This window comes from Thermobia domestica, chromosome 1 (assembly GCF_964235325.1).
Source record: "Thermobia domestica chromosome 1, izTheDome1.hap1.1, whole genome shotgun sequence".
Taxonomy (NCBI): Eukaryota; Metazoa; Arthropoda; class Insecta; order Zygentoma; family Lepismatidae; genus Thermobia; species Thermobia domestica.
Genome location: NC_137454.1, coordinates 84,435,303 through 84,457,409, shown reverse-complemented (window position 1 = coordinate 84,457,409; position 22,107 = coordinate 84,435,303). Strand labels below are relative to the sequence as shown.

The following is a 22,107-nucleotide window of genomic DNA, read 5'->3' as shown; positions in this document are numbered from 1 at the left end:
TGAACAAGCAGTGATGCTTTTTTTTTAAAAAAAAAAAATCACATAAATTACATACTGTGAGCTTTGGAGTCCAATGACGTAGTTCTATATGCAGGTAATATTAATATTTTAGCAATACCAATACGGATATTTCGTTCTAGGTTTTGAGATTAGCTTCCCGTCTCTAGCTATCTTCTGCATAAAGACAAAAATTATGTGAACTTTTATCAATTTATTTTTAAGTTTTGAAACAAACAAATTGTAGAAATATATTTTAAATACGTAATAGTAACATCATCATTTGATTCTATTAAAAAAACATTATTTTCACGAAGAAAATGAAATGAAATCTTTGAGTTTTACGTCCCACGGTTATGCCGGTTAATCTAAAGGAGATGGTGATGATGAATAATGAATGAAATGGTGGAATGAAGAAAGTGGCAGGAAATGAGAGAACTCAGAAAAAACCCACACACACGGTGTTTGTCCACCACAAAGTTCACTTGGAGGGGGTTGTGATCGAACCCGGGACCCCAAGCTCCAGAGGTGAACACTCTACCACTGAGCCACCGCTGACCCCTATTTTCACGAAGAGAAATGAGTGTTCATTTACTATGGTCGCCAGAAGAACGCATACTTTGTCCACCTGCTTGATTTTTATTTTTTTGTAAAATTACATCATCGGCAGAAATTGACAAATTTGAGCACGATTTTCTCGGTTAGTTGATTGAATTAGTTCTAGTGTCCCTTTCAGCACCGATTCTATATAAGACGTGGACCCACAGCTTAACGTGAGATCAGAATCTGGAATCGAACCCGGCATTCCTGGCCGAAGATACGTACGCTAACCACGAGGAGCTCAGTATTCTTGTTCGTCATAGACAGAACATGCATTATTCTCTGTAACACATCGAGATGCATTGAAACTAATCTATTGCTTCCAAAGTTATTGCTAAGAGATCAGATAGGAGGTGTCCACTTTTGCTAGTGACTGTACAAGACAAGAAATTCACATAACACAAGGCAAGTTTCTAATGCATCTACGTTAAATAACAAACATGTACTTCAAAAACAAAGAAAAGCTGTGCTTTTCGTCCGTACAAAATTGAGTCATCACAATAACATTTAAGAAATGTAGTTACCATGAAAAAGTTCAACAATTGATATAGACAGAAGAGAAATAATAACATATACCTAGCAGATATGAAAGCAATGTAAAAACAGTGGTTTGTATAAAAACAGTGTAGTACTGTAATTTGAGATTTATTCTTATTATAGTTGTCTTAAGGTTTAGTTTCTTTTTAAAGAAAAATATCTATTTTGACTATCCAATGTACTTGATTTTCTGTAACCGTTCCACTGTTGTTCTACAAAGATTGACAAACTACATATTACAAACTACATATAAATTCGTATCTATACTAGTTCGCGCCAAGCGAGCTTTGTGTGGACAAACACCGTGTGCGTGTGATTTCTCGGAGTTTTCTCGTTTTCTCCCACTTTGTTCCTTCCACCATTTTATTCATTTCTCATCATCGCCGTCTCCTTTAGCCTATATAGCATAATCGTGGGACGTAAAACTTAAATATTTCATTTCATATCTATGCCAAATACTAAAGAATGTGTGTCTGTCATCAGATTTTTGCACAGAAAAGTCAGATAGACCCACTAAATTCTGTACGTAGATCAAAGGCGTACGAAGGCGTCCTTTTCGATTTTTAACTCGACCGGGCATGGGAGGGCTCAAAATTTATGCAATATATATATATATATATATATATATATATATATATATATATATATAAGTACGCATTCATACAGAACAGAAGTGGTTGTAAGGTAGGCAACCCAACCGTTTTCTCCTGTGATCCAGGTTGCATAACTTTCAGATCTTTGAATTATTTTACATTAACCTTACTCTTCCCGTGCGAAGAACGGGCATGTCAGAAACTTTATTCGCCCCGTGCAAAGCCGAGCACTTCTGCTACGTACGTTATATAAAAGAAGAAATATTGTTATCTGTGTAGTGCGTCAAGGGTTATTATTTTCCTGAAAAGAATAACCCTTGATGAACTACACAGATAACAATATTCGCTCTCTTATATAAATAGTGCGCTAATATGCATACATTGACATATTAAGGTGGATCACCACCCGGAAATCAGTAGGCCCTACATATTTTAGCTCATTCCCTTAACAAATGTGCAATGAAACATTACATATAAATATTGTACCATAAGATAAAGTTACGTTTCAGCTACAATATAAGACACTGATTCACTTGGTTGTGTCTCCTGATATCGAAAAAGGTAACAAATAAAAGAAAATATTTGATTCGTTTTACAATGAGCACACAAGATGGCACTTGCTGTTAGATCTTACTAGAAGTGCTCAGATTTTATGAAATGTTTATTTGTATGTGTAAAGTATTTTAAAGTAACGATCTTATTACGAAATAGATATATTGCTTGACCGTTTTTCGTGTTATGTTTCATATTTTATTTAAATATTAATCTACATTTAAGGAAATAGATTTTGAGAAGAAACTTGCGCAGAACGCCATAATGCGTTGTTGCCAAATTTGTACGTTTGCTATGGTAGTCACAATAAGAAAATTCCTGGATTTTAGCGTTGCAGTTGAACATAGCTATAAATTGCGGTAAGGGTCGAAAACTAATTTCTCCAGTAAGTATCCAAGCACAGTTCCGTAATTATCTCCTTTATTATCTGGCATCAGTAAACACTCGACACTATCTGGCAACGCCACACTATTCAAGCAGCGTTTAGCATATCACCGAGAACATCTAGTGAACCACCTTAAGTAATTTTAATCTCAGAATGTATTTGATTTTCTGTAACCATTATGTTCTACGAGGATTGATAAATTGCATTAAGTAATTTTAAGCTCAGAATAAAACGGAATTAGTAAAGTCTATGTACACCTCAAGTTTCACTGACTTCAAATTAATATAATAATTATTGTATTTAAATAATATTGAAAATATGTTAAAAAAATGAAGTGGAAAGAATTAATTTAACAATGAACTCGGACGCTTTAAATTTAAATTAACACAATTTCTTCAGAAAATTGTTGTTTAAAGGGAAAATTAACATGACAATAAAATATAATATGTTAATTTAAAAATAAGTGTACTTAGTAAATTTTTCTCCTCTTTCCAGATGGACAACTTTATTGGTCACGAGAAGTAATTCCAGCAAATCCTATTAAATATGAGAATCAGAGGCCGTTCGTCCAAGCTCGAGACTACACTGAATGGGATTCACTTGCAGTGGAGTCGACATCTTATGCATTGCTTGTTTACCTTGCAAGAGAGGGAGTTACGATTATTACAGAAAGAATAGTTCACTGGTTAAATTCTGTTCGGATGTCTGATGGAGGATTTATTTCAACTATAGTAAGTTTCTACTGTAGTTAGAACAATCAGCTATAAAGGGCGATCAACTGAAACCTGTTCGTTCCATGTATTATTGGTATAATGTGTAGGAGGATATTGTTTGTTTAATAGTGTGTAATGGCTAATGTCCCTGTTTGTTGGATGTAGGAATGTTGTTGATACGTGTTTCCGTTTGGCAGGTATAATGAGTGAAAGATGGCGTTCACGATCTCCAATCCATCCAAACAGGACCAGCGTGCCGTCATCCAGTTTCTGAGTGCCGAAGGTTGTCAACCAGCAGAAGTGTTCCGGCGTATGAAAGATGTGTATGGTGATGCATGCGTCTCCAAAACAACAGTGGTGGACTGGGCCAGAATGTTTCGGAAGGGGTATGAACAAACCACTGATTATCCCCGTCCTTGTCAAGTCCATGTTGTTGCCACAGAAGACACGCGTGAAAAGGTGAATGCGACTACAGCTGCGGATAGACGCATTAGTATTCAATCCATAGCAAACGGGTTAAACATGAGTTATGGTACTGCTCAGAAAATTGTGAAAGATCTGGGGTATCATAAAGTGTGCGCGCAGTGGATCCCTAGGGTGTTGACTGAAGACCAAAAGTTGGAGCGTATGGGTTGCGCCATTGAACATTTGTCACGTTACCATTTGGAAGGTAACGACTTCTTGCTGGGCATTGTTGCTGAGGATGAAAGTTGGTGCCATCATTTTGAACCGAGTTCAAAGTCTCCCAGTGTGCAGTGGAAACACCCCTAATCTCCACGTCCCAAAAAATTCAAGACGCAACCGTCTGCGGGGAAAGTTATGGTCTCTGTGTTCTTTGATTGTCATAGACCATCATTGCTCAACTTCAAGGAACTAGGACAGTCCATCAACGAGGCACGCTACTGTCAGACTTTGAAACAGTTACGGAGAGCCATCAAAAACAAAACGCCTGGTTTATTGACCGCTGGAGTCATTGCGTTGCATGACAACGCGCGTCCACACGTTGCAAAACAAGTGCAGGTTTTGTTTCAACGATCCAAGTGGGATATGTTGCGACCCGCCCTACAGCCCTGACCTTTCACCTTGTGACTTTCACATCTTTGGGCCTCTAAAGAAGGCATTGAAAGGTCTGAAGGCAGAATATTTCAGTCTGACGCTGTGCGTGATTGGTTTGATAGTTAGCCGTCCAAATTTTACATGGACAGCATTTGTAAGTTAGTGACATGGGACAAGTGTCTCAACACTCATGGTGACTTCCTCTGAACAATATTTTTACTGCACACTAACCATAGATGCCTCTAGATAGTGTACAAGTTTCCGCTCGAAATAAAATTTATTTGATGGATTATGACCACTGAACGGGTTTCTGTTGATCGCCCCTTATATAATAATATAAATGTCCAGGGTTCTTCATGAGTTGAAAATGTTATGGTTTATTTGAATACTTCTATTCAAGACGCTTGTATTTCAATATCATCTTAAGCTTTTGTCACAAGAAAACTAGAGGAAATGGAAACAAATTACTTACCTGAAAATAATGCGAACAAATAGAAATGATTGTTTAACTCTTAAGATGTTACGTATTTTCGTATTTTTTAAAATTTTTTAATCAGTAGCAAGTAAGTAAATACGTTCTCTAAAACGTTACCAACTTTTATTTTAGTATCGAAATTCGATTCCACATTATTACCAACACTTTTCTCTGAAGATAAAATTTGTTGTTGCAAAATTCTTGAAAATAATATTTGATGTACACTCATGTCCAAAATTATTGTCGCATGTCTATAAATATGTATTTATAGGAATATAATTTGATAACGTATTTGCCCGGTATCTTTTATAATGTTAGTATCTGTATAATCGGCAAAGACATGTATGTGGCACATTTTGTGTCAAAAGAGCAGTAAATAAAAACAATAAAACGAAAATAAAACTTTCTTGTCCATTTAGCAACATTTTGTTTTACTCATTCTAATTTTTGCATTTATAATTCTTTTCCTATGAAATTTTCCATAAATATACATTTCCCGATTATACACATAGTATCAGTATTGAAAGTACCCTGAAAAATCATTATCAAATTATATTCTTACAGGAATACAGTTATAGATATGCGACAATCATTTTGGACATGAGTGTACATGAAAGAGGAAAGTGATATTAGTCATTTTTTTTATTACAAACAGAGAAACAAAATGGATTTTAAATGTCATCTACTTCAATATTATTGTTTGTACTTAATTAATACTTAAAAGTGTCTTTCCTGCCTCATTTTTAAATACAGCTCATTGCATTGGTACCGGAGGAGTTTAAATCATAAATATGTAAATAGAGTGTGTACTAGTCTCTAAGTAATTCCTTGAACCGATTACGAGAAGTCCCATAATTTTCGAACTACGTAGCTTTAAAGTTAATTATCTGTCGTTCTCGGCAGCTTATAACTTTGGAAGGAGTATATTCTGCCCTATGTTTAGAGGCTTAATTGCTTCTTGCTTCTTTTGGAGTTTCTTAAAGATGGCTATCTTGGTTATTGTCATTACTCATTATTTTAGGACTAGGTATATACAACGGATTTCATAGAGTAAATTTCGAGGAATTAAGTGTATGGGATAAATAAAATGGGAGAAATTATTTTACTGTTACAAAACTAGTTAAATCATTATCAAAATATTAAATATATAACATCTTATAACACATACAACTTAAAAATTATGTAACATGTTATACGTATTCTGCTGATCCTATTGTGCTCCAATTATTGCATACCTCTCAAGATAATACGGTATTCATCGCATACAGCATATTTTACCTGATCTCAATACTAAGATTTTTTAAATAGTCTGGGACTAAAACATTTATTAAAAGTAAATTGTTACTTTAAAAATAGTTTGCTCCATTAAACATTCGTGCCAGTTACACGTACGATTCGTCCTGAGCGTAGATTAAATTCATTACGCGTATGATCTTACATAGATACATGGAAGTTATTAAATTTCGTAGTGATTTTTTGGTTACATTGAAGCATCTAAATTTTACGTCAGAAATGATAAGGAACATATTAACTTTTCTCTTTACACTAATTCTTATTTTCATTCTCCAACCTACCAAAACATTATACATTGTTATTCATTGGGGAAAAGAACCTGATGATTTTATATATGGATGTAGAGTTGAATAAATTAGCTGTGCAAAAGAAAATGAAAGATGTAATATGATGCACTGAATAATACTACAATAATGAGATAGTAATATACTTCTTTTGTTTATTTCTAGGACACAGTGATTGCTTTACAAGCATTAACAGAGTATTCATTCCGAGCAAGACTGCGTGATATTACAGACATGACAGTCACTATAGAAATTCCCAGCAGTCTAGCTGATGATAAAAGGCAAGTGTTTCACATTGGAAACACTAGTCTAGCTGAAATGCAAACAGTACAAGTGAGTATTATCAATGTCAGCATATTTATGCGTTTGTTGAATGTTTTTTTAAAAAAAACTATACAAAATTATATTCTTTATTTATTTAAAAATTCTGCTCTTACAATGATTCTCTATTCTTTCTCTGTTTCCAGAGAGAAAGAAATGTTAAATACAATACATCATACTTAGCAGTGCTTCTAAATTCAGTTTTAACTCACATATCCTATACGATAATAGTGATATTGATTTTCTGCATTAAAATTGTATAAGGTTCTGGAAAACAAACTCTTGAGTTTCGATGTATGAACTCATTGAAGTTGTATTCTGTTTTCACTTCTATCAGAAGCAGATAATTTTGACTACTTCTACACTCTGTCGCTTTAAGGAATTTTCTTACCTAATAAAGATGTGTATCTACCCTTAATCCATTCTTGTGTTGAAAGTGAAGAATAGGTGTTAGTCATTTAATGGATGACGAGGAAGCTTGAGTTACGCAGCTTCAGTATTAGTCAAACTGTGACATATGAAGGTTCAGTTTCAACAGCTTCGTTTTGTCTTTTGAAATTAAAATAATTAACATGAAATGATATAGAATGATGAATAACATTGAATCGTGTTATAAGCAGTGGCGAAGCGTACTATGAGGCTCTGAGGCCTTGCTTACCCTGTTTTCTGCCGTGTATTTTCTTTATCTTTGGTTTCTTATAAAATAAAGTCAATGCTTCAACATATCGTTTTTTTTTTGGGGGGGGTGGAAATACTTGGAGAGTCTTCCGTCTGAGCCTCATCAGCTCGCTAGACAGGCTTACGGGCTATGCTGCTCAGGGAGCGAAGTTATTATCGCTGGGAATTGCACGCATTTTTGGGAAGGTTCGAAGGCTCGCCTCTGGGAGTTTAGTTTTAGCGTTGAAGGCATCTTTCAATGCTAATATGTTATAAAATGATTTCCTTAACACAGAGTAAGAAGTTTCTGTGCAGAATTATGTATTTCTATTAGTGATAACTTGTTTAATTTATGTATATGCTCTCAGGAGTTATTCAGAGTACCTGTTTTTTTTCTACATATGGGGCCTGTTCCATAATAGCTTGTAGAACATACGTCTGATACATTAAACATGTGTATAAATTTACCAAACGCTACCGTACAGGATAAAATATTTGTGTGTAATTTTAGTTGAGTTTCATTTCATAGAACCAGTGGGGTACTTAAGGTCTTGTTTCGGGGGGCTTTGCTAACTTTATTCCTGGAAATGTGGAAGTTCTGCAATATATATAACAATAAAAAGTTACGATAAAATTTCGGTGAGTGCTTAAACCCGGCAGCCATCCCCTTAATAGAATACAAGAAGAACTTCATCTGAATCACTTCAGATGAAGTTCCTTCTGAGCATTTCTAGTGAAGTCATTATTACGTGATACATTAATTAAATACAGAATTGTATTAATTTTAAAGAGGGAGATGGAAGTAACAAATGCTTATCCAAAAATTTGACGGCTAACTGTAAGAATGTACTTTCTTTATCTCTCCCTCTATTTTCAAATATGCAAGAAATGAAAACAGCAACTGAGGAGGAAATTCCCCTCATTCCCCAGCCAATTCCAGATAGAATAAAATATGAACTGCACTTCAAAATATTTGTAGTGGAGCTAAATAGAAATATTGCGTATTTTCCTCATGTAATTTCCGTCTACTCTTACTCATATAAATATTCATCCTTTTTTGTTAAATTAAACAAAACAACTATTATGTATACATGCACATACATTTAAGTCTAAACAGTGTTAGAAACATAGCTAAGAAAGTTCTTTAAAATAATAGATTTGGTAGGGTTTTTTTGTTTTGTTTATTTCAATGTTTGTTAATAGAGTTCTGACTATAATTTTGAACATTTTCTGATACATGAAGTGTTAATTGTATTATTAGTTTATCCGGCCTACCCTACTTGTGGAACTACGCTTCGCCACTGGTTATAATATCATTATATATATATATATATATATATATATATATATATATATATATATATATATATATATATAATTGTACTTGATTAAACGTGTTTCCTTTTCTAATTAAACCTTTTGTTTAGCTAATATCAGTGGCGTATTTGGTGGGCTACCGGCGGTAGCCCTAGAATATTACGAAACAAAGGTATTATAATAAAAACTAATATATATTGATAATTTTATACTTTAGTATCTTCTTTCAATGATACAAGTTTGTGAGAACTGAATGAATTTAGAAATATCCGCTAGTTTCTTTGCACGGAGTCTCCCACTTCTTAAGAGATCTTCGACTTGGCAACACAGGAGAAACCTACCTTCCCCTTCGGCAAGAATCGTCTAGTTATCAGCGCTCCACCTCCACCGTTTCTTCGCCCCACCTCCCACCACAGCTTACGAACGGGCTGCCAGGTAGCGCCAGTTTCCTACAGAGTAATCAGTTTCTTGGGAGTGCGCGAAGGGTAAAGGAAAGTTATACGAGTAAAGGCAGCGCATTTTGGGGGTCGCTTGGAATTGTCACGGACATCGTGAGCCTCGTTCCATACCGGTTTGTGTCAACGCAAAACAATTTTTGTTTTACAGTATTTTGCGATAGTGGGCATAGCTGCTATAGGCTAATTACTATTGCATTATATGCGTTATGTTGCGAAGGCTCTTACAAACTGAGACTCCTTCGTTGGCTTATCACCTATTTCATTGTTCTTTTGCACAAGTTTCATTTACTCTGATGTGTAGAGTTACCACCTATCCAAAGCAAAATATAGGGACACTTCACGCAACACATGGAGGGTAAATTATGTACGATCATTTTTTCATAATAACTAATAAGATAAAACAAGTCTTTCTAATGAGCAAATCATAGACCTATTTATCTGCTTGATAAAATATATGCTCTAAAATTTGCTGTTATTTTGAAAGCTGTATAATAACGTGCAAACTAAACTCCAATAATAATAATAATAATAATAATAATAATAATAATAATAATAATAATAATAATAATAATAATAATAATAATAATAATAATAATAATAATAATAATAATAAGTATTATTAATGTACAGGTTAGTAGCCCAAGCCATCAAACCAATATACGCCACTGGCTAATATATAGCTGAATGATTTCCAAAAGTTATGTTTTTAAGTGAAGGACGTCTTGTAATAGAGAAGGCAGTCTAGCTTGAAATTTCAATGATCATTGTATGCCGAAAGAGCAAGTGTAAAATACCCATCCATATAAGTCCAGTATGTATAAAGACCTGGCTGCATTGAACACATCAGAATCAAATATTCAATTCAAGGAGCCCTATGCAGAATCGTTTTTAGCGTGGTATCAAGAGTTTGACTAACGCATGATGTTAACTTTCGTAGTTAAAAACATATTAGTGAAACACATTAGTAGAAGACAAGCCACGACGTTTTCGCAGCGTTGCCCAAGTACATTAGGAAAAATCAACGTAAGAGAGAGCAACTGCGCCGACTTTCCTAAATTTATGTGGGTACAGATCAATGGCGGGGCACGTTATATGTTTTCAGGACAGTCTTGATATTTTTTTGATTGATTTCCTTTTAGTTAAAATATTTATGAACACTATCATAAAGAATTGTGCTGTGATAAAGTAAAATATACCGCTACTATAAGGATAAGTTGGGGCTGCCCTATCTCAGTTGGTAACACGGTTAACTTAAACCAAGAGAAACGGGTTCAAACCCGGATTCAAGGTTAAGGATAACTTACTGTAGTGAATATTCTCAACATATTTAATCATAACATTAAGTGTATACTTTAAACAACTTACATGATGCACAATGATTGCAAGTGTCAATAATATCAACACGTTACTAAAAGAAAATACCACATTCATACAAATTAAAATGAAAAAATCTTCATAAAAGCAAATAATTTTAATGGTATTGCTGAAAACACTGTGCAAAGATTTTGTTGTGAACATAAACTACAAAATGACTAATTTAAGTGTGCTGCTTGATTGCCTTTGTACCAACTTACTTGAAACAAACAATTGTTTTAGAGGTTAGAAATTTTAACTTAATTGCTTGTTAATTTCTGATAATGGCAAGTGAGAAATATTTATTTCATTTTGTTTCTATCAAACTAAAAATCTTGTGGTTGCGGCGCACCACACGATTATTTGTATGGGTGCCAGAGCTCCGAAGCACCCACATAGTCGGCGCACATGAGAGAGTAATTCACAACATAATAGATATGCATAACGGAAAATGTATTTTCTGTAATTATTGTACAACTGTTTGAAATTTGAAAATTATTAGGTAATAAAAAGCAAACTAAGAGAACAAAATGTAAAGGAAGAACTTGAATTTTATTTAAATCTTAATTCAAACGAAATGAATTCTTCCTGACAGTGTAACACTTATCTCAAAAATAATCACAGCAAAGGATCAGGGAATTTATTTTTATTTATTTGCCAAAAGAAATTCTAATTCAGAATTCTTATTCAAAATTCTAGAACAAAAAGTTTGAAATTTTCTAGTTTGCGCGTAATTGTGTAGTAAAAAAATTGTGGAAGAAGTAAAAACAAAACAATTGTTTAAATTCACTTTATTTAATGACTTAAATATAAATTGAATTTCGAATGTCATACTATGATTTGAAAAACAATTATAACGATCAATTTATATTATACGTATATTTTTACGTTACATTTCAGCCCACATCTCAAAATGATCCAATCACATTAAATCAGGCACGACAAATTATATCACTATTACCTTTATTCTCCAAAACTTCATTAATTATACTTTTCTTTTTCGGTTGTCATAGCAACGTTTTAAACAAGCAACTATCTCTGTTATGATAACTAAAAATGCAGATTACACCTATAAAACCAACATATACTTTTACTATTGAGATAAATCTTATTTCTTCCTATTTTGAATCAACAACATATATATTCTTTTCTTTTCTTCTTCTACACGACATACTGTATACTTTTATGCACTGTTGCCCAAAACCAAGATATAAAAATAGAAGAAATTACAAAATAGATATACAATATCGTTGTACAATTATTTGCAGTAAATAACATTACCGTGTCTGGAGAGTTCTAGATTCTCGATCATTATTCATTTGTCTTGTACGTCATAAATAAGAATCTAAAATCGAAGTTGAGCGAGGAAGTTAGTAACCTGGAACACGTTGCCCTTTAATAATATTTCCCTAACTGACGTAATCAAATACTGAGGTTTCTATATTATTATTTTTATTTTATTTTTGGTTTATGATAGAAAAAGTGTAAAAACAAAATAATACGAATACTACATTCTTTCAAATTGAAGAAACAAAATTATTTTATTATATGTAACTTGCTTACATGTTATTTTTGTCTTTCAGATTACAAGCGTGTGGAGCCATGTGAACGTTGTGGCTCGAGGAAGAGGTCAAGCAATCGTACAACTGGATGTCAATTATGGAATAGATTATGAGCCATTAAAAGATTTTCCAACGAGGGATTGTTTTCAGTTGAAAATTAAAGAATTTTACAGTAACTTCAGGAATAAGTCAGCAATTACCATTCGTAGCTGTTTCAGGTAATTTTACATTTATTTATATCTTCTTACAGCGAACTGAATTGTAGATTCCTTACTTGTGGTGCAATGAGTGAAGACATATCCATTTTTCTTATACGTGTCATGGACCATAGTCATATACAAACAAAGTCACAATATTATTATCGTATAACGAAACAACAACAAAACATGCCAATCAATAGTTCTCATTGAAATAAACAAAATGATATAGGTGAATGCTAATCCTCATGTCTAGTTGTCCAGAAATATGATTTTTTTTGTATGTGTAAACCTAAAAATGAATGATGTATATCAAGGAATTCGTGTTATTCTGTTCAGTCTTTTATCGTCGCGAATTCTGTCGAGGAATTTGAAGCTTAAAATATATAAAACGATAATCATATCTGTTGTGCTGTGTGATTGTGAAACATCGTTTCTTACTCTGAAGGAAGAACTTTGACTTAAAGTATTTAAGAGAAAAAAATCTTTAGATGAATATTCCGGGCCCAAGCGGGACGGAAATGAGGAATGGCGAAAACTTCATAACGAGGAATTGCATAATTGATATCGTTTACCGAACATTATTAAGATCATCAAGTCTAAAGAAGTTGAGGTGGGCAGGTCATGTAGCCGGGATGGAAGAGGTACTGGGATCGATACCCGGCGCCTCCACCATGTAAAGTTTTGTCTCATATAGGTGTAGGTAGAGCGTTAATAAAAAGAGTGTCCGGAATCGATCTCCCACTACTAATTTTATTATAAAATTTCTCTATAAAAGTATTTTCACAAAATACTGTACAATATTAAACTCTCTAATATCAAAGGTTAATTATAGGTGGTCTTTGACCGTAAGGTCGCAGACAGGATCTCTGCAGAGCCCCGTGCAGGCTAAGCGGAGTGGAATTAGGTGCCCAAAGCTCCTAAGCAAGCAGTAGGTAGGTTAGTTAGCCAACAGAGCCCCGAAGCAGGCTAAGCGGCTGAAGTTGGGATTCCCAGTCAGAGCCCCGAGCAGGCTAAGCCAGGAGAAAGGATAGGCGTAGTCCCGAAGCAGACTAGAGGCCCTGGGGTTAGGTTACTCCTAAAGTCCCGTAGCAGACTAGAGGAGGGTCACCAGAAAACTGGTACTCAATTGCCTTTGTCCATATAATTTATAGGGTTCCTTGGGTGGCGGTGGCGCTGCTGCTCCGATGTCGTCTTCTGCTCCGTGGGATGGGGTAGAAGCCGTCGTCTGCAAGAGATTGTAGGTCCATCTGGTGTGAAGTCTTCTTGCCGAACCACGTGGTGGTGTTTGTAAACACTGACATGTGGAATTGTTTGTTCACAACATCACATGGGATATTACAATATACAAAGTATTATACTTTCTTTAAATATATTTGACTGAAATCTGCGGGGACGTCCCCCGACCCCCTAGAACGACAGCATGTATTATTCGGCATGCATGTATTATTCTTTACCTGCACCATTTAGATATTTTAATCAAAGGTGTTATAAACTAGCCAACTATTTAATTATTTTATATAGGTTAGAAGAAGAAGTTATATATATTTTTAAGAAGTTATTATTATATAAATGTTTTGTCTCTTAGAATGTTGATTCTGTAACGATAGCAACGATATAACATATGGTAGTAAGATGGCTGTAAGCAGCCTAGATTTAATTATACAATAAATACATACGAATAAGCAACATTTGCAGTTTTTGTGTTAATGAAATACGTGTGCAACTCACTTATTCGAACTAGGGCTCAACGATTACGTTGTATAATGGTGCCTTCACACCGGGAATAGCTAAAAACTGGTAAGAAGTTTAGTAAACCAAGTTTAGCAGAAAACACAAGTGAGTGCTACAAAATTGTTTTATCCACTGTGTACTGTTTGAAAGTATAGTTAAACTACATACATCATTGAGTCGATTAATAATTATACCATCTTGAGGAGTGGAAAGTTAATATATAGAAACACTAAGATGGATTTATCAGATAGTGAAGTTAACGACATTAGGACTAATCAAAGTGAAACTGGTACATCTGAAAATTTGGCAGATGTCCTCAAACAAATATCCCGTCAAATGAACGACTTGCAACAGCAGCTGGATGACAAAATGGATGCTTTGCAGCATAAAATTGAAGAGCAAATGAACAATTCTCAACAACAGTTGGATGACAAAATGGATGCTTTGCAGCATAAAATTAAAGAACAATTTGAGGATAAAATGAACAAGTCTCAACAACAATTGGATGACAAAATGGATGCTTTGCAGCATAAAATTGAAGAGCAAATGAACAATTCTCAACAACAGTTGGATGACAAAATGGATGCTTTGCAGCATAAGATTGAAGAGCAAATGAACAATTCTCAACAGCAGTTGGATGATAAAATGAATGCTTTGCAGCATAAAATTGAAGACCAATTTGATGACAAAATGAACCGACTTCAACACAAACTAGAAGATAATATATATCAGCGGCTGGAACAGTTACAGCAGAGAAACGACCATAAATGGGAACAGTTACATCAGCAGCAGAACCAAATGAATGTACAAATTAATGCCAGATTTGAGAAATGCGAACAGAAAATGGAAAAGGTAGCTGAAACTTATAACGAAGTACAAAATACCGTCGAAGTTATAGAATCGGTTGTAAGCGAACATTCTAATAGGATTAAAGGACTTCAAGAGGAGTTTCATACTTTCCAGGAAAAGTATATTTTTGCTGAGGAGATGGAGCGCGATAATGGACCTAGGAATATCAATCAACCTCCTGATAATAGGACAGAACCAACACCTCATTCCCAAGTAATTTTTGAAGATAGTGGATCATCGGTTGATAGTGAAGCAAGCACCGAATCAGGAAGAAGAACGAAGCATCCTACACGAAAGAGTAAGAACTCTCACGGTAACTGTAAGTGTTCTAAATCTTATAGTACTGATACGCCTTTGCGATTCAGTGAAATAAAATCCTTAACAAAATTCAGTGGTGTACCTGAGGATATCCCGGCTAGGGTATTTATAGAAAAATTCGAGGATGAGTGCGAATTAATGGGAATTAAAGAGTCGAAATTCATGAAACTTCTTCCTCATGTTTTATTGCCCCCATGTTTGACTTGGTACAAAGCAATCCGAGATAACATTAATGGGTATTCTGATTTTAAAGAGGCGCTATTGGCAAACTATGAAAACGACTTCATGTTAGCAAATAGGGACGCATTGCTAAGAACGAAATCATTTGACCCTAAGATATATAAAAATGTTACTGAATTTGTAGTGGCCACATATAATGAATTAAAAGCACTCAACCCAAACCAACCAGAATCACGTATAATAGCTTCTGTCCGTATTTTATTACCATTTAGATTACAACAAATGTTGATGACCGCTCAATGTGTCAATTTTAATCATTTAATCATTTTAGTTCAGAGCTACGAAAGTCAATTTCTAGCACAAAGAAATAGCAGAAATCCAGAAAAAAGTCAGGTTACCTCTAGACGTAATAATATTAATTATGCGCACATTCGAAATTTAAATATTCAAAATAAAGATAGTGTTAATTCTCAAGGAAATAGTGTCCGTTATTTTGGTACTAGAACAAATAATCAAAATAGTACCGGCAATTCAACTCAACCTAATTATAGATATGGTAACGGTAACAGAAGTTACCGGAATTATAATAGGAATTCTAATAGAAATCGCAATACGAATCAGCGTAATTGGTCACAAAATAGACTCCTAGATGGACAAGTTTACAGTAACAGAAACTCAAATTCAGAATCTTTATGTAATCGATCGGAACATACTCAAGAGTGCGGAATACAATGTACTTTATTAGATTGTACTTAGAATTTTGTTAATGTTTATGTTATTCTTTCATGTTAATTTAATATTTGTATGTTAACTGATATTTCATTTTAATCAGTTGTGATCCAATATTAAACCACGTTATCTTATAATTTAATTAACATCAATTTTGTTGATTTTTCCTATCATAATTTCATCTTATTTTTCTTCTTCTGAATTCTATATTATCTATGTTGTATTTTACCTATGTAATGAATATATGTGACACCTAATTATCAAGTGCAGGAAATATATTTTGTAACATCTTTATTTATAATGAGTTTAAATATTCAGAGAGCCTCGACCATGTTACTTTAAAAAAAACAACAAAAAAAAGCTATGCTTGGACCAAAAACAAACTTTTAATTGTTCATAATTTTTGGAATAGACCCTCCTCTACGATGTTATAAAGAATTTGAAGTATAATTAATTATAAAAGAATATAATTGATATAAAGAATAAATAAAATGGAATATAAAGATATATATTTATATGTATTGTGAATTTTGTATATACGAGGGCTATCCAATAATTAATGTATACTTATCTTTGTAAAGTTGTCATACGGTCCAGAATTCTTTCTAGAAGTGCTAAATCACTTCAAGAAGTCCTGTCGGGAGCCATTAAAGATAGAACGACAGCATGTATTATTCGGCATGCATGTATTATTCTTTACCTGCACCATTTAGATATTTTAATCAAAGGTGTTATAAACTAGCCAACTATTTAATTATTTTATATAGGTTAGAAGAAGAAGTTATATATATTTTAAGAAGTTATTATTATATAAATGTTTTGTATCTTAGAATGTTGATTCTGTAACGATAGCAACGATATAACATATGGTAGTAAGATGGCTGTAAGCAGCCTAGATTTAATTATACAATAAATACATACGAATAAGCAACATTTGCAGTTTTTGTGTTAATGAAATACGTGTGCAACTCACTTATTCGAACTAGGGCTCAACGATTACGTTGTACCCCCCGCTAACGATGACCATGGCAGATGGGAGAACAACATTAAGATGAATCTCGTCGAAATAGGAATACAAAGTAGAAACTGGATTCAATTGGCTAAGGATAGAAGTCAGTGGAGAGCTTTTGTAAACGCGGCATTGAATCTCCGGGTCCCATAGGCCATAGAGTTAATTTGTTTCTTTGTATAACAGCCACACCACCTATTACGATGAAACTGACACTGAAGTATAGCCTCATCAAACTTTCCAATATTGCATTAGCAAGACAACAGTACATAGAATGGATAATAAGATATAGCCCAGAATTATGATTTACTCTTAAACTTTAATTTTTTGTTTAACTATAATATTGTACAAAGACGAGACATATATCAATTGATATATCAGATTGACTTGAACAAAATGACATTTTAGGGGTAAATTCTCATGTATAGTTTTCGAGAAAAATGAATTTTTCGGGCGCTAAAAAAAGTCATTCATTGCCAGTAATATAATCGATAGTTATTATGCCAGCACAGATTACTTATTTATGTAGTGTATATGTAAAACAAAATATAGTATTAAGTAACATATTGTATCTGTTATTATTTATTTTTCCTAACTATGACACATATACTACTTATAAAAGTTACTTTGTTTGAGCTTTGTAGATACAATTATATACAAGTTAAATAAAAACTGATCTCTTCGCGCCGTACAATTATGTTTATTTCCGTTAAGGAGAAGACAGAAAAATAAAATGAGAAAAATGATATGTTAATGATAGATGGCTAAAAAGTACATAGAACAGTCCTTGTTTCCAAGTGATTATAGGAGTTATTACAAGAAAATACACAAGGAAACATCTCAAAGTAAAGGAAATCTTTGAGTTTAACATCCCACTACTATACCTGTTAGGCTAAGGGAGATGAAAATTAAAGTACATGAATGATGATGGAAGAATTCGTGGAATGAGAAAGTGGGAGGAAACTGGAGTACTTCGAGAAAACCCACGAGCACGATGTTGTCTATCACAAGCTTACTTGGCTAAGGATCAAACCAGGGACCCGACACACCAGAAGTAAGTGTTCCAGGGGCGGACTGGCAACCATAGGGCCCACCCTGCTAAACTGAAATGAGGGCCCACTGTATAAAAATGTAAAATATGTACTTACTTCAGTCGGGAGTCTGCTCGCGAATGTGCCGCAATCTCTCTCTGTACCTGTCTTTTTGGCGAGAAGAAAATGTTGTAATCCACATACACAAACTCGTCTAAATATTTCTGTATAATCTCGAGGAAGTACGCCCCGCTCTTAGCAGACAACTCCCCCCGCCCAAGCGTGTCAGGTGAGACAACAGACATGGCGTCAGTGTTGGAAACATGAAAAAGCTGTAACTTTGTGGCCTCAATGCAACACAAAGAATGCGATTGGAGGTAAATTTGCGATAGATTTCGAAACGCAAGATTTTCCTTGATATAAGTAAGTCATAATATCACATCTTCATGTCGCAGAAAGATCATATCGTCTATCGTCTAGTGTAGTCCGCCCATTTCTCGGCTGGCCCCAACTCCTCTTTTCATATGAATACCTACTTTGCACATCACAAATAATTTTTACATTTTACTACACTTTTATTTTAAATTAACTTTAAAAAACTAAAGGGAAGTTAACATTTACATGATATACACACTGATTTGACTGACAGCATAAATGTTCAGCACTTTTAGAAGTTACACCAACGCTTACTGAGCCCAGTGTCGGCAGCTAGTGCTCTCAAACGGGTCAGGTCAGGCTTCATCGGGTCAGGGCTCGAGTCGAACCTCCTTGGGTCACAGGTCGGGTCAGGGCTGCTCTAGCCACGGGTCGGCTCGGGTCAACTTTCTTATGCGTCGTTTCGGCTAAAACCTATTCGGGTCATGAGTCGGGTCGGGTCAACGTTCAACTCGACCCGAGAAGGATTTAGCCGAAACGGCGCATAAGAAAGTTGACCCGAGCCGATCCGTGGCTACAGCAGCCCTAACCCTAGCGTAGGTGACCTGACCCGACCCGTGTCTCAAGCAGGCTTGACTCGACCCCTGACCCGTGAAAGCCTGATATGACCCGTTTGAAAGCACTACGCGGCAGCAAACAGTTCAGTTAATTTCGTGTTCGCCTGTTAAAGTTGTGTAATTTCAAGTAAAGTAGCCATAAAAGATAAGCTACAATTGACTGAAATCATCCAAAGACGTGGTGTATACATTATAATTTATAAACACCTTAGACAGAAAAACAAAACAACAAAAAAAAAATACCTGGCAACTGTCCTGCAGTACTCGCATGAGTCACATCTTCGTTTGGGTTTTCGCTTTTTAGCACCACTTTTATATTTTTTCTTTACAGTAATCTTACAATCACTCCTACCGTCCATACTGACAACCACATCTGTCTTCCACGACAAACGACACGTAACTGGTTTTCCAATAATTGAATTGGTGCTATCGGATTTGCTCTTCGATGTAATATACAAATAAAACACGAGCCGAGGGCAGCAACTTCATAGTAATTATTTGAGGTTTGTATAAAACACTCGTTGATAGTGGCGACTAATTTATTTTTGCTTTACGGCACTGAAAAAAAAAAAACAACATCAACAACAACAACAACAACAACAACAACGAAGCCTGATCCGATTTTTTTTCTTCGAAGCTTGGTCTGAGGACAATGCAGTTCAAAAGCGTTCCGGCTCCACCTCCACTTTCCACAATAACAATATCTACGAAACTATTGTTTCTTTAAAATATCGCCACTCGCCGGCTTGTAAAAGGACCGGAGTAGGCAATGGTATCCAAATCCAATAACAGCCTGAAATCTACTGTGTTTCTTATATTAAAAAAGTAGTAGTTAACGTGCTTGTTTTTAACAGCTGCTGTATCACAAACCCCGCAATGTTTTAGGGCCTGATTGTCTCATAGACGGAACCTTTTCAAGTTGATAAACGTGAAAAAGAATGAGGTCTGTTCATGAAAGTTTAACTTTACGTCTTTTTTATGCAAAACACAAGTTTGCGGGAGTTACCCTGCCATATTTTTTTTAATGCTGGTAGGTTTAATTGAGCACATCTTTTTAAAATCGGTGAAGGGGGCCCACCTGTTTGGGGGGCCCACCTTGCATTTGCAGGGTAGCAGGGTGGACCAGTCCGCCCCTGAAGTGTTCTACCACTGAAGCACCGTGCCCCCCATTCAAAGTAAAGGAGAATGAAAATTTACGTTATGACGAAGAGAGAGAAATGTAAAATGCGAAGAAAAAGTAAACAAACAATATTTAATAAAGAGATATAATGGAATGTTCCATGGTAGATTCATAGTATTGTGTATTTGTAAATGCTTGAGGAGAAGCAGATTAAAGGAAATTAATACATTTGAAAAGTTAATAATTCTTGTGGTTGCCATGCGTTATTAAGTAAGTAAGTAGTATTACCATAATAGTACAGATTATTCCGAAAATGTAATGTATGCTAATACAAGACTCCAAATTACTTTCAAAATATGCTTCTTTGATTAACTACTACATGAAGTGGATAAATTCGTAGCTTAATTCTCACTATTTTTTCTTTCATTTTTTCTCTTGTAGGTGGACTTTAACGGAGGTTTCTCCTGTGAGTGGTTCAGCAGTTTTAGAAATTGACATTCCTACAGGCTATCACTTACTTGAGTCAGACGCTGTTGAAATGGTGGAGTCCGGGTATCACCCAACGTTACGAGATGCCCGAACAATACCAGGAAAAACGATTTGGTTCTTTGATTACGTGAGTAATTGTTTTGTTAAATATATTTTTTAAAAGTTATTTTTGTGATGTGATTTTGAAATTATAAGAAGAACGATTTGGCAGAAAATTGTTACACAAGTCAATTTGTTACATCGCATTCATATATCGACACTTTCAGCAAAATGTTTGAATAGCACAGTAGTTATTGCACTCCACAAGAAATGATCTTTCGTGAAGAACTTAATTTTCTGTTAAGTATTCCACTAATTCGAAATTGGATATTTAGCGCAATTCGATCTGAAAGTAATAGTGTCAATTTGATGGTCTGATTCACTAAGGCTCCTAAATTTTCAGACTAAAAGACCAGGACACCCTATGAAAATTTATAGTATAGTCACATGTACTTGCTTTTTTCTGGAATATTATAATTAACTAGCAGAATACCCGTTCTTCGCACGGGAAGAATAAGATTCATTTTAGACATAAAGAACAAAACTGTCACCAATCAATTTAGGACCCCAGAAACTATGAATTCGACACTAATTTCGGTCATTTTCAACTATTTTTACATGTCATCATCCCCCCTTAGGAGTACTAATGGGATCTGCATTTGGATTTAAATGGCATCGGAAGTATCACTGTTCATTTCAGTGACCCCGAAAACTATGGATTCCATACTAATATCGGTCATTTTCGATCATTTTACATATCTATTCCTCCATCTTTCCCAAGTTGTGGGGCTGAATTTGGATTTAAACGGCATCGGAAGTGTCACTGTCCATCTCTGCAACCGACCGACCCCGAAAACTATGGATTTGACACTAATATCGGTCAGCTTTGATCATTTTATGTATCTCCCCCTCTCCTCCCCTAAGTTGCGCTTTCAAAATGAAATGATAAAAACCATCTCAGGCCCGAACCTCATCTATGTTGAAAATTTGATCGAGATTGCTCGAGTGGTTCAAGAGTTATTAAGTCACAAACATAGTCATTTTCATTTTTATAGTTATAGATTAAATAATAGGTCAACACTCATTAAAAGTGACCAATAAACACGGTATTTCTTAAATATCACACGAATGATATTAATTTATGTTTTAGAGGAAAACCGGGACATTTGGAAATGAACATTTTTTTGGGGAGGAAGGACAGGTAATGAAAATCTGTGATAACTGAGAACCCTATTCATGACTATTTGAACGCACAATAACTAAGAAG

At 34.7% G+C, this 22,107-nt stretch overlaps 1 protein-coding gene across 1 annotated transcript in view; it reads left to right on the top strand.

Moving 5' to 3' along the window:
* LOC145686754 (CD109 antigen-like) overlaps positions 1–22,107 on the top strand; it is a 257,687-nt gene that overhangs the window by 230,236 nt on the left and 5,344 nt on the right. The window contains exons 23-26 of the mRNA XM_081760392.1: positions 3,160–3,395; positions 6,651–6,818; positions 12,175–12,371; positions 20,754–20,928. Coding sequence (XP_081616518.1) covers positions 3,160–3,395; positions 6,651–6,818; positions 12,175–12,371; positions 20,754–20,928 — 776 coding nt within the window. The remainder of the gene's footprint in view (positions 1–3,159; positions 3,396–6,650; positions 6,819–12,174; positions 12,372–20,753; positions 20,929–22,107) is intronic.